This window comes from Lepidothrix coronata, unplaced genomic scaffold, assembly GCF_001604755.1.
Source record: "Lepidothrix coronata isolate B3197 unplaced genomic scaffold, Lepidothrix_coronata-1.0 Scaffold53, whole genome shotgun sequence".
Taxonomy (NCBI): domain Eukaryota; kingdom Metazoa; phylum Chordata; class Aves; order Passeriformes; family Pipridae; genus Lepidothrix; species Lepidothrix coronata.
In genome coordinates this window covers 5,160,519-5,174,581 of record NW_016690233.1, presented here as the reverse complement: position 1 = coordinate 5,174,581, position 14,063 = coordinate 5,160,519, and the positions used below count along the sequence as shown (strand labels likewise).

The following is a 14,063-nucleotide window of genomic DNA, read 5'->3' as shown; positions in this document are numbered from 1 at the left end:
TACACTAAGCACCATCATTTACACCCTGATCAGCCCTAACTTAAGTCCCTGACTGTCACATGGATTATGCCCTAGAGGAAAAAAGCCCATGATTCAAAACACTTTACTTTCAATTTAAATAAGATGTGAGAATGAAGATATTTCAATAAATCACTGGTTGATATGGTCTGTAACAAGAACAAAATAGTTTCTCAGCTTCATAAACATGTAATATTAATTAATTTAATTAATTAAATACCATCTATACCAGTATTTTGCCCCAACTGATAGTTATCTAATGTCTGATATGCAAGAAGCATCCTGTAATAAAAATCTGCAACTAGTGGTTAAGAGAGACATTTAAAATTAATGCACTTTGATCATGGCCTCCCCTATTATCACTAACACTAGTTTGCCCAGGGTGGCATACCAAGAACCCCATAAAATGTCTTGAACTATTGTGAATGCATTTCAGAGACTGACTGATAGGCAAAGAGTCAGAAAAAAAATTGTTTGTGAAGAGTATCCCTACCTCCCTGTAATGGCATTTCATAAGATATTTGACTCGTCTGCATGATGTTCCCTATAGCTTCTACTTAAAGCACAAAGAATATCAGGCTGGGCTGCAGAGACAACAATGGGAAGGACCTCTGCATACAAACAGGAACACCTGCAAAGAACAGAGAAATTAAACAGCATAAATTATTTCCATGCAGGTTTTTCCAAAGCCGATGAGGTGCAATTTCTCATTAACTGAGGTCTCCCTCCTGACAGTACAAATTTCTTTTCTACTAAAAATGCCCCATTTCCCCCCAGTGTATCCTGACCCACTTAGACAAAAGCCAGTATTCAGCCTGGCCATGCAAACTATTCTTGAGATCCCACCTTATTCTCCAGCCCTGCAAATGGAAATCTGATAATAAAATCTCCAGACCAACTCCCCTAGCTACGCACAGCCAGGGGAGAATTATACCACTATCTTCTCTCACTCAAATCTCCCTAGCCAGGAAAAAAAGGTTCAAATAAAGAACTAAATGAGTATTAGAGAACTAAATGAGTATTAGCAGCTCCCTTGCCAATGTGGGAGAGAGAAAAAAATCAAGGATGCTTAATGAACCATATTATGTTTTTCAGATTTCAAAACACTGCCATTTCAAGAGATGTGAGATTTGAAGCCCTAATTAAGTAATATGCATAAATTTAAAGCAAATGTTCACAGAGTCCACATCTCCAAACCACAGCTGATTTGGCTAATGCAACACTCCACTCCTTCCAGCAGAAGTAAATTTTAGCAGAGGACAACCTCCACTCTTGGCTAACCCACTCCCCAGCTCTAAACCCCAAAGTTTCTTCTGAAGAAAATCCTCCCCCCCACTTTCTTTCCTTTCTCACCTCTATTCCCTCCCTGTAATTCAGAGAAGACTGTGTTTGTGCTTCTGTTTGTTTGTTTTTTTTTTTTTAAATAAAAGTGACTATTCTAAATGAGTGTGGTTCCTACAAGGCCACCTCTTACAGCTTTTCATTGCAAAACAGCGTCCTTCACCAGAGGTTCATTTCACTCATGACTCTCTCATTACAGGTCTTATGAAAATTTAATAGTTTTGCCATCTCATTTTCAGCCTGTAAGACTAGGAAGACACAAGGAAATTTCTTTACACTAGCTTTTAAGGCAAAAATCAAAGAATCCAGGAACACTCAGGACCATATGTGCAAAGAGCAATACTGCACTTCAATTCCACGACACAAAGACAATAATTACACAGGAGGTGGGAGAACAATTATTTAAACAGGTCAGATTCTGAAAAGATACAAATTAGTGAAACACTTGTGAGGATGAAGAAAGAGATAAACAGGTCAACTCTGGATTTTCACTGCATTTATTTCACAGGAAATAGTCCTGTTCTTAGTTGTTTGGTTTTTTCAACCAAATCTTTCAAGAAAAAGTAAGAATGAATTATGAGTGAGGGGCCTGTTGCTACCAATTTTAACTGCCCTAAACAGTTGGATTTGTTGCTCTTGGTTTATATTTTTACATTTTTGGATCCTAAAAGACCCATCTTCTCCCCCCAGCTGTGCAGGCAAGAGGAGTTGAAGGAGTGACCCGAGCTGGTTTCACTATGTTTCACCAGTGCTTCAGGGGACTGGAAGACACAAACAATGAAGGCAGACACGATGTTTTACACAAGAGAATGTTGCTAAAATTAGAACCAATGCAAACAGAGTTGGGTTTTCATGAAAGACTTTCATGACTATTTTGAGAACTCCTTTAGGAAAAGGCACACTTGGAGATTTAAAGCCATCTAGGCAACCTCTCACAACTGTACTGTGAGAAAACTATTATTAAGAGGCATCAAACTACAGAAGACATCATTTGATTCTACAAATTAAGATTTTCTGTGACAGCCAAGGCTTGTTGGTCTGATTTCCAAAGCCAACTAGACTATGCAACTCAACAAAAAAAAATAGATGCTGCATTGTGGAAAACCCAGGGTGTTTTCCAAGCAACTTTGATTTGCCTATGCTCAGAATAGATCGAACCAGACTGACTTCCCGCAAAACAGTTTCAAGGAAAGTCCTTGAAAGGCCTCTTGATTTCTACAGTGCAGGTAACAGCATCTCCATACACTTTCATGACTCATGGTGACACATATATATTAGCTTACACGGGCTTATGAGACCTGACATTAAACTATTTTTGGTTCACTTTTGGGCTACTTTCTTACTCACCCACACAGAACAATAAAGTGAATGAAAGTGTGTCTTTTTTTTTCTTTTTTTTTTGGATATGACCTCAACTCCCTGAGCCTAGGCTAGTGCTATTGTAAGCGCTGCATCATTTAATGACGTTCACACATTTTTCTATCTTAAAAGTAGGTGCTTTTTTTGGCTGCAACAGACCCAGAACAAATTCTTCCAGAACCTCACCTCTGGACACTTCAATTTTCCTGCCTAAATGTATTAATGACCATTTTACTTCCATCTACTCCTGAGCTAATTTCTTCTCACTGGCTCTCACCATCAGATGTATTTATCGACATGGACCATATCCCCTCTCAGCTTTTGGTTTTTTTGGATTAAAAAAGCAAACTTTCAGTCTCCTTCTGCAAAACCAGTACCCTGTTTCTACCAGCTGACCTCTGCGTCTGTTAAATTAGGGTCCATCCTTCCCAGCTTCCCTGCTCCCCAGCACCACAGCCCTGCAGGGTGACAGTAAGCTGCTGGTCCTCCTGCACCAACATCCTTCTCCCTGCTTCTTCCAAAGAGCTGCTCTTATTAAAAGTTATGGGTATCAAACAGCTAAATCTGTAACTCTTGCATTTCACACCACTGGATTTCACACCACTTTAACTATGCCAGTGCTCAAGGTACCCCAGCTTTCCATGAAATGTCCCTCTCTCCCTGGACCAACAACATTTACCACTTCTGCTGTGTCTTTTAGGAATAGTCACACTCTCGTTGTGACTCTTAACAGGGTTAAAACAGATTAGTTTCAAGCGATCCTTTGAAAACCCACTGGCATTCTCCTCTCAGCACAGTGACTTCTCCTTTCAGCACAGCCCATCATCATTCCCATTCCCATCAGTTCCCAATCACTGTAATTAATAGGAACAGCAAAACACACAGAATGTGTTAGATCAAAGGTCCCTATTGCCCAGCAGCCTCTTCCTACCAGGGGGCAGTAGCAGACATATAACAGCCAGGAAAGCATACAGAAACTATACTGAAGGGTGTTGCTATTTCATATTACAGGTCTTGTTTAATTTTTCTCTTATGAATTTGCCCAAATATTTTTCAAATCCAGTTAAACCTTTTAGTATATAGAACATTGGCATTAGTAAATCCCAGAGTTTAATTTGAGCTGACTTGCAGTGACGAGTTCAACCTTTGATGTTACTTCAGATATTTAATGAAAGAAGTGTAGTTTTAGTCCATCCAAAGCTTTCAGAAGAGAACACTCATGCATCTGTCTTATTAACAAAAGACCACTACATTAGTCTAGTGTAACCTACTTTTGGTGCTATCATGTCATACATATTTTTTCATATTTGCTTTAGTAGCTTTGTACAGCATTGCAACTTGTACTAAAGAAGGAGACTGGCATGGGAGGATGAGAAGCACTGAAAATTTTGTCCATCATATTGGTAGGTATTCCCCCTCTCACAGGATCACCCTGACTGGGTAGGAACAGATCCTAGATTTCTTATATCTTTATGAGGACTCCAGCACAGAGACTGGCTGAAGCCAGGAGGGTCAGCTAAGCCAGGTTCATTTCCGCCTTGCCTACAATGCAGTTTGGTTTTTTTAAACTGCATGCCCCCATCACCTATTTTGCCATTGCCCTTCTATCTCCTTCACTGAAATCTAACACAAACCAAATATTTAATCCTGGAACCATGTTTATAGTTATTTTCTTTTCTATCCTACTGACCTGTATGTACATGTAAAAGAACCTTTTACTTCACATACTTTGGAGTTTGCAACTAAGCTTGAACAGTTGGCAAACCCTCCCTGTTTCTACACTTCCTGACATATCAGATTTTTTCCATCCCCAAAGACTTTTTGCTTATTCCTAAAAGCCTTTCTGAAGCAGTTATTTGTCCAAAGAAATACTGAGCCCTTCCTATATGTTTTCTTCTCACTTGCTTGGACTACTGACTTTGTTTAGGCAGGAGAACCTTGGGTTTACATAAGGCTCCAGATCCCCTCCAGGGTTACACCCAGGAGCTTTCCCCTGTCCAGGGACTCCCTTACATATCACAAATGGAAGAGCTGGAGTTGTCCTGGTTACTGCAATGGCAGCAACTTGCAGCCACCTCTAGGAAATTCTTAGGGACAAAACTCACGTGTCATTTTAAGCACTTTTTTTCCCTTAAATCAAATAATTATGTAGCTGTTGTATCTATGACTCCCTAAGTCCTTCTGATTAGCAGCAATTGTTCTCCAAGTAGATCTGGTTATCTAAAGTGTCCTGTAACAATAAACCCAACCGGAAATGGTATCTTTTTAATATGAAAAACCTTCATAGCAAATTTAACCCTTGAATCCTTAGCATACTCTTAGTGCTACCCTGATAGAACTTTCCAGAATAAAATGTAACTTTTATTAGTTTGCAATTGGCTGAAACCTAAAGTGCTGAATTTAGCTTTTCCTGTTTCCCTGATGAAAGGGAAACTTACCTTCACCCATGAGAATCCAAAAACTTATGGATTATTTCAAATTTCATTACATGTCACTGAGTTGAAAGCTTACTTTGCTCCTTATAATTTTGACAACAGCACTACCTAAACTGTGAGTGTTCAAGTGGCTTCAAATAAAGACTTAAGACTGAGGAGGGCAGAAGAGATTCAACACATTTCAAGGCCAATCATTTTTTTCCAGTATGCTATCACATGAGCATTAAAAAAACCCCCAACACTATCAAAAGAACAGATGAGGCAGCACTCATCTGAAGATTATTACTCTGAGACTCAGGTCAAATTTGCACCTCGCTTCCATCAAGCCTTTTCTTTTTTTCCCCCTCATGTTTTCTACTTGCATGCTTGCCAATGAAGTGCAAAAGGTTAACATTTACAGTGATTTTTATTATACCAACTTTTAAATAATTACAGATGTAGTCAGAAGCTTTGTACTTCTATGTTTATTGTTCAGCCTACAACACAGATGCAACAATGTCCCAATACAACCACTGAAAGCACAGAACAACTATGTTTCAGGAGGTTTTTACAGGCTGTCACTCAGTTTCTTTATTCTTTCCTCAGTTTTGCAATGAGAGTGGTTGAAATGACCACAGACAAAGCAGGACAGTGCTAAGCTGCCTTCCTCAACAGACCCAGCTGGGTACCTATGTTTCACCATCATCCCTAAATGACTTTAAAATAAAATAAAATTTAAAAAAAAAAAAATCAAATCATCAAATCCAGCAAGTTTCCTGTTACCAGAAAAATGCCATCTAGCCCTGTCCCCACCTCCCACTGATATTAAAGAGGTATACAAAAAAAGTCCTACCCAACAGGATGGGACTACAGCTTCAAAAAAAATTCAATAATTTAAATTTAATTTTAGATCTACAACTGCTGCCAAGCACCACTTTATTTGTCAACAAAATATTTTGATTATTTGGCAGAACAAAGCAAGCTCCCTCCCTGCTTTCTCCACAGACATATTTGGCACTGGTTAATTTGTATGTCTTTAGACATATGTCAAGTCTGAAGCTGTTTCAGGCTTTAACCCCGCAGAACTTCTCTCTTTTAAGTACTTGTTTTTCTTAAAGCAGTAAAAGCAGCAAGCTAAAGCCAAGAAGGGACTCGATCCTGCAACGAAATGGTTAAAAATCAGACTCTGCTGATGTGTGCTTCTCTGATCCATTACATTTCTCGCAAGCTGAGCTAAGAGCTGAGCACCAAGTATCAACTGTAATATGATCCAAGAGTTTATGGAAAAAATAACTGCACATACCAAGCGTGCACATTTAATAAGATTTTGTTTCCATTAAAATATTCAAGAAACATGATTTTTAAGATCTGCTTCTCTCTTCCACCGATTTTTAACGTTTCTCCTCCCCCTCCCCTAAATACACACCTCCTTTCCAAAAACCAAACCCTTAAAGAAAAAAAAAAAAAGGAAGAAAGAAAAAAAGCAGTCCTACTGCAGGGAAGAGAGGCTTGAAAAACAACTTTGATTGGCACTTGGCCTGACCCACAGAGGAAGAAAAACAGTTTTTGGACAAAGAGCGCAAATATTTGAGCTCATTGACTTACAGGCTTTCTTAGCAATTGCAAGAACCAACCTGGAGCAAAATGTGTTGGGAGAGATTGAATTAAAATAAAACCAAAACCGGCATCGCGTTCATCTTGGGCGCTCGGGGACTCGGCGCGTTTGAACAGCTCAGCAATTTTAATTCATTTGCACTGGACAAACAAAAAGCACCTCCACTAATGCTCCCCGTGAGGCAGATGTCGGGAGCAGGAGGTGCAGCCATCCTACCCCTCCGGGGGCACGGGGGTCCGCAGGGAAGCGGCTGGGCACTGCAGGGATGGGGGCTTAGCGGGCTGGGGGGCGGGGGGTTCTTCGGCGCTTTTATATTTTTTAAGGCTTTAAGCTCGGAGCCCCCCCCACTTGACGGAGATCGTGGTGGTGAATTCCACCGTTGAAATACGTGGATAATAAACTTTCCAAGCGTGGCTGGGCTCCATGACCCCCCCCACCTCCAGCCTTCGGGGAGGCTGGGCGCCCTCCAACCCCTCGGGATGGGGGGGGCAGCCCGGGCCAGGGGCCGGTGACAGCCGACCCGAGGGGGAAGGAGGCGATGGGGGCCCGGACCTGGCACCCCTGGGCACCCCCTGGGGCTACATCCCCCTGGCCCCTCCGCTGCCCCCCACCCCATGCTCCCCGGGCACTCACCTCCCGGCAGAGCTCCCAGCCCACTGGGGAGCTGCCCCCCGGCTCTCCCACTGCCCTCCTCCATCCCCCCGCCGCAACGCTGCCCTACGGCCCATTTCTCCTCACGCCACTATCGCTGTCCGTGTGTTCCCTTCCCCCCCCCCAGTCAAGTCTCTGTCCCACCGCCGCCCGCTCCACCGATCCCTCCTGGAAGCCTCTCCCGCAGTCCTCGCAGCTCCCGCCGCCTCTCAGCGGGCGCCCTCCGGTACCTGTCTCGGCACCTTCCGGCAATTGCCGCACACTCGGTACTGCCCGGCGGCGGCGGCGGCGGCGCTGCCCACAGGCCCGGAGCCGAGGCGGTTCATGGTGGCGGCGGTGGCGGCGAGGGCCGGGCGGGACGAGAGGCGCAGGACGGCTCCGGCTCCGCGGCGCTCAGCTGCCCGCGCCGCCGGCCGCCCCCATCCCCGGCCGCGGCCCCAGCGCCCGCTCCGCGCCACCGCCCCCCGCGCACACCCCCGCGGGCCCCACCAATCCGCAACGCCAGCCCCGCCCAGCGCCAACACCGCCGGCCAATCACGACGGGTCGCCCGCCGCCGGCCAATGGGCAGCGCCCTGCCCGGCTCCCATCTCCGGGCAGCCTGCGAGAGGGGGCGGGGTCAAGGGCGGCGCCTCAACTGTCGAGGGGCGGGGCCGGCCTCGTCTCTGGGCAGCCTGGGGAGAGCGGGGCGGGACCGGCGTCTCGGCGCGTGCCTTCCCCCGGCCAATAGTGTGGGCACTATGCAAACGAGGCGGAGGAGGCCCCGCCCCCAGGGCAGGGGCCTCGGTGGCGGCAGCGGTTCTCCTCGAGTTGGTCCCGCCGGTCCCTCTCCCGCTCCCTCCGGGAGCGTCCCCAGGCATCCCCAGCCTGGGGTCAGCTTCCCGCCTCGCCTGCCTGCCGGCCCCGGGGCCAGATCCAGTGCCGGGCCATCGCCACCCTCATCCTGCCGGGTGCCCCCTCCCCCGGGCGGGGGGCTGCCTGTGCGCGGGGCGGGCTGTGCTCCCGGGGCGGCGGGCTGCACATGCAGGGACACGACTGCCCTGCTGCCAGGCAGAGCAGGATGAGGTGTTTGCTCTAGGGGAAGTTGGGAGCACGCATGCTAGTGTATGTGTGTGTATGTGTGTGTGTGTGTGTGTGTGTGTGTTTGTGTGTGTGTGTGTGTGTGTGTGTGTTTGCCTCGGGTCGCCGGGATTGTTAGGAATGATGAGTCAGGGTTTCTGGGCTCCATGCTAATGAGCGGAGATGGAGTGTATAATTAGGACAGAGGCAAATCTGTAATCTGCAGGCTCGGAGAGCTAGGCTATGAACCTCTCTTTTGCATCACGGCATCGCTGCAGTTTCCCTTGCCCGTGTGCTCTGCAGCTTTAAAATGCGAATAGAAGAGCTTTAACATGAGTAGTCACACCGATGTCAATAAAAGTTCATTAAGTGTCGATCGTTATATAATGCCTATTTTGAAACATGATGGTGTAGAAGGATTGGGGTATTTTACGGGAGCAAAATGCTATTACCCTATGAAATTTCTAAGCAGATTAGGAATGTTATATTGGTTTCAAGGTTTCTCCCGGCAGAACAATTTTCAATCAGCTGCTTGAGAACTGTGATCTGCTTTGTCTGGGAATACTTTGTATTTCTGCAAAATAAAGCGTTGTATAATTTAGTCAACTGACTGGCTAAAAAGAGCACAATGCAATTAGTAATTTACATCTCTTAAATGAGACTAATTGAACCTAGATCTGTCTTTGAGAACTTTGAAACGTTTCTCAGATCAGACTTTGCCACTGTAAACAAAACCTCATCCACAATAACATTCTCCTCCATCCTTTCCCCTCTATGGGTTTCCAAAGGGATCTTTTCCTCAGGCAATGAAGCCTTCAGCAGACAGGCGCTCTGTGGACTCTGCTATTGCCATTGAATTCAGTGTGGAATGCATCCAAATGTTACAGTCACAGGCAGCCGTACAAAATGCTTGGAGAGAAATAAATGGAGGAGGGTTGTCTTTTATTTTTTTTTTTTGTTTTCTTTTTTCCCCCAAACAGTGTACTAGAAATGGTATCCCAACACGAGAAAACAGTTTGCTTGAGTGGAGGTACTTGCTGTGCCATGTCTGAATCCCACATACTGCAGCATGGTGCTATTTAAACAAGGGAAGACGTGTAGCCAAACAGGTTAGTTTCCATCATCTAATATGAATGTAATGCTAAAATTTAAGTAAACAATATGAGTTATGTAAATGGCTTTTTATTTCTTGCTGAACTCCATTGTAATGTTATCTGAAATAAGAATTTTTAAAAGAAGCAGAGGAGGATCAGAGTTATTAAGCCACAAGCAAAGGAGAGTTCACTCTTCAGCTCAAGCAAGATCACTTTGAATCATTTGCTGTTAAAGCGTCTGGTTCAAGTTTGAAACACAGATAAGGGAAAGATTTTGGCTGTGTTACTCCTTACATTTAACATTGGAACATTGGCAAATACTCAGATTTCATTAATAGCATCCATTCATTTATTTTATATTGGCAATGGCAAGTACACATGACTAGACATCCTCAGAAATGTAGTTGGGTCCCATTCCCCTGCTGAAATTATTTCTGCCTTGAGTGACAACTTCGGATCTTTAGCAAAGTCCATTAAACCCAGGAAAATTTGGCATTAGCCAGGCATGAAAGTTAGGCTGACTTGTAAGGCAATTTAAAATTCAAAAAATTTGATATCTAGTCTCTGTTGTGCCTCAAAGGTCTTGTGAAAGAGAGTGGGACATGCATGCCCAGATGCTTGAAGTATTTGGTGGACTAACCCTCACTTAAACAATAAGCTCTTAAGTACCTTTGTGGCTCCCAGTCTTGCCTTTCAGTACTTTTGTATCTGAGAAATGTCAAGAGAAGCATAAACTCTGAAAGGGTTTAATTGTTTTTGGAAACAATACAGCAAATGGAAGTTGCCTAAAACCCTTTCTTGCACCCAACAAAAACTCTCTTGGATATCTTTTCTGAAGTTCATTTTTCCCACTGCATTTTCTTTTTATAAAGAGTTTTAAAGCCTAATAGAGATCAGAAGTATACCTAACAGGGCCAGACACAGTGCTTACCTGGTATCAGATAATTAGTGTATAAACAAGAGAGAGTATCAGAATTTTCAAAACATCTGAACTCTGTCTAGATGCAGTGTTTGGAAATGAACTGTTGTGATCCGTGTGACACCGATCCTGTAAAACGCTGTGTATGTGCCATCTGCAGAGTCCTGCTGCCTGCAAAGGCTTGTGCGTGTGGGCCTGATTTTGAGCTCTTGACTCATTCCATTTTGAGTTAAACGTGTGGATAAGTACTGCACAATAAAAGCCTGCCTTTGTACAAGCTGGTTTCTTGGTGAACATATCGACATTCTTGAAAGTTCTCCTTTTAAACTTATTTCTCAAAGAAGTATGCAAAAATATCCAGTGCTCTTTTTACAATTGTCTGGCAGTTTTATGATCTAACTGCGTCTCGCCATCCACTGCTGTGGATTTCCTTCAGTTTTTTCCCAGCTACTGAGTCATTAAGGAAAGTAGAATGCTGAAATTAGAAAGTATTTGAGTTACAAGCAGCATGATATCTTGACCTGCCTCAAAATTTTAAGAAGATTAACAATTCTGTAAACCAAACCAGTCCTCTCTTCTGAGGTCACCTAGACAGGCTGTGAGCTATTGCTGTGTATAGGTAAGGTGGAGATTTTTTTTCCATCTTGATGATATGGAGCATACTGGCTTGAGACCATCACATCCTGGTTTAAACAGACTTTTATCATCAACTATCATAACTTTTTCAAAGTTTAAAAAACAAACACCATGATGAAACAACAAGGCAGGAACAAACTTCCAGAGGAGGTAAGGATTTCTCTGCCTCCTGAAATCATCAGATACATTTTTGGTAGACACATTGCAGTCAGGCATGGACTGCTGCCCTTGCCATAGGAGTGGATGAGGTGTGATGGCCTTTGCTAGAAGGTCAAAGTTTTCCTAATACCTTATGCAGCCTTCAAGCTAACATGGCTCAAATGGATCAGCTCAGAGACATAGGTGCATCCAAACATCGAGCTGCTTTCCTCCCCCAGAGCAAGTACTTGTATTGTTTGTTTAACAGCAAGATGCCAGCTTTGAACTTCTGCTGGGCTGCAATATTTCCACTAGGAATTTGGACACAATACGTCCCTGGTGTCTTCCAGAAAGCATCACATCCAACAACCACCCACTGCACAACCATTCTGCAAGAGAGCACAGAGCGATAAACTTCTACTTATTTCAAGAGCAAAAAGAAGATGCTCTGTAGATTGACTGTACAGTATTGACCATGCTGTGTGTCCCAGAACAGTCAGCCTAGCTGCAATGTGCTGTGCAGGTGCAATGCGAGTGCTTGCAAAATCCACAAGATGCTTCCCTAAGATATGCACCTACTCTAAAAGCGAGCAGTGCTTTTGTTGTTCATACATTAATGAACAGCTTGATGCTTCCTGAAAAGGTTGGATTGACAAGATCAAGTGCTGTAAAATCAAATTTGTTATGTAGTGAAAACGTTTGGGATACACAGGCGTCCAGCAGCTTGGAGAGAAAAGATGGGAGGGGGCAGCTGCCATGCAATAGCTCTGACTGGATTGCTGCAAGACTAGAAATCCCACATGAAATTAAAAGATCTTCAAGTTTTGCCCAGAAGCAGGAAGAGAGAGCATGCCTGAGCACCTGGCTCTGGAGCCTTACCCACTCTCCCTGTCTGACCACCACAGTAAAGTGCATTGGTTAACGAGGTGATTGACACATGTCACATGCCTTACATTTCATGACTCCATGAGTCATTCAGTAAAGCCATACTGAACAGGCATACACAGGAAAATAGATGTAGTTGCTCCAGGCCAGAAATCCAGCCCCTTGACATGATGTCAATTGAGTGATAGTCCTGCTGTCATTATCATAATTTTTGTTGCACCGTTTTAATATCATTTGCACAGCATTTATATTGTGTTTTTATGGGGAGGAAGGGCAACAGATAAAGTTGGTGCCCTGAGTGATGTTATGCACACTTCGCCACTACAAAACAACTTCCTATCCTTACAATTACACATCCTAATTTGCAAAATGGGTGTTCAGATAATTGTGTGAGACAGAGAGATGGGATGATTTGTGGAATTTTTCCTCGAGGGGGGGTGTACATGCCTTTTCATTTGCAGAGTTTAAACCCTGACTAGAGAAAGCACTTCAAATTATGTTTATCATAAAAAAACAATTATAGCCTGGCCCAGGAGAGCTGCTCTCACTGACCTAATATGCCTTTTTAATAGCTAATTACTTTGACAGTTAAATAACTCTAAAAAAATATGAAATCACTACACAACCAAGAAACCTATTCTCCTCTCTCTCTCTTCATGTTCTTCTGTGGTTTGAATGACAATTCGCTAAATATATTTCAACATGTTGTTTACTTCAATTCAGCCTTCTGAGACCACACTGGCCAATGCTGTGAGTCTGTAAAGAGGGATCATCTGGAAAAAAAATATGTTATGCTTCAAGTTAACTTAGGAATTATTTCAGCCTGTAGAATTTTTGGGAGTGATACAGTGGGGAAATGCACTAAATAAAAAAAAAGTATCTGAAAAGCAGGACAAAGGTAGCCTGGTCTTTCTCCCTGCAAAAGGAGAATTGCAAATAATCTCTTGTAATGTATTCCTATTAATACTGAAGGTAATCCTACCATGCAGATTTAATGAAGCAGCAGGACTACCTTTGGTGACAGAAATGCCTCTCCTCTCCAGGACTGGAGGTGGAGTTCACAGGGTGGACATGGATGCCTGGGGTCATACACATGGAGCAGGGACAAGTCTGGGTCTCAGCACTGGCTGCACGACCACAACACGAGGCACGAGTTGCAGCACTGGGACGGATGTGCCCGAGGTTTCATCCCTCTCCTAAACATGTGTGCCTGCATCAAAGCTGCAGTTATGACATCTCTGTGAGATGCAGGTGTCCTCCAGTGCTGTGGGTCTGGGTCCGAGCAGCAAGATTTCCTCAAGAAATGCTGCTGGCCTTTGACTGGAAAGTGGAGCTCCTGCCTTGGCTCCATTGCTTTGGCTACATTACGTATCACTGAAGAGTACAACCTGACTATGTCAGGTTGGGTACAGCACCTCGAGCCTTCCTTTTGCAGACAGGGTACCATAAGGCCAAGAGTTCAAAAGCCAAGGAGACAGAAGAGGGCAAGCAGGACATAGCTGGTTCAGCTACTTGCTGGCTGGGGAGGTGAACTGGAACCTGGGGTTTTGCTGCCTGTTTCCTCCCACTGCTTTGGCTCGGATCTGTACCCGGCCAGCGCAAAGCACACAAATGTCTTTGTCTGACTGAAAACCCCTAAAATTTCTCAAGCAGTGAACTTGTCTATTTGTATTTTGAAAATTAAGCACTTGGTACAGCACGATGACACATTAAGGATGGAGCTGATCAGTGAAATTAGCTTCCTGTGTTCACTGGTAAAGTTATGGCTTTCATTATTTTCAAATACAAAATACAAATACAGAAAAAAACAAATACAAAACTCAGCAACTTTTGGGCTATGGCACATACTTTATGTCCATTTCTCATTGAAGACCGTGAGGTATCAACATAAATATGCTGGAAGATCAGGCTGAATTATGGCAGAGTTTTATTCTTT

General features: G+C 43.9%; 1 protein-coding gene across 3 annotated transcripts in view; it reads right to left on the bottom strand.

Moving 5' to 3' along the window:
- Nucleotides 1-7,696, bottom strand: part of SESN3 (sestrin 3) — a 40,384-nt gene extending 32,688 nt beyond the window's left edge. Inside the window, exon 1 of one of the 3 annotated variants that reach the window (XM_017816039.1) lies at nucleotides 7,629-7,696. Coding sequence is in view for 1 of the 3 variants with exons in the window: in XM_017816040.1 (XP_017671529.1) it covers nucleotides 512-532 (21 nt within the window). In the remaining 2 variants the exon portion in view is untranslated. Of the gene's footprint in view, nucleotides 1-511; nucleotides 622-7,380; nucleotides 7,405-7,628 lie in introns of those variants that run through there. The other 2 variants (XM_017816042.1, XM_017816040.1) reach the window with 2 other exon arrangements.
- Nucleotides 7,697-14,063: the final 6,367 nt, after the last annotated feature.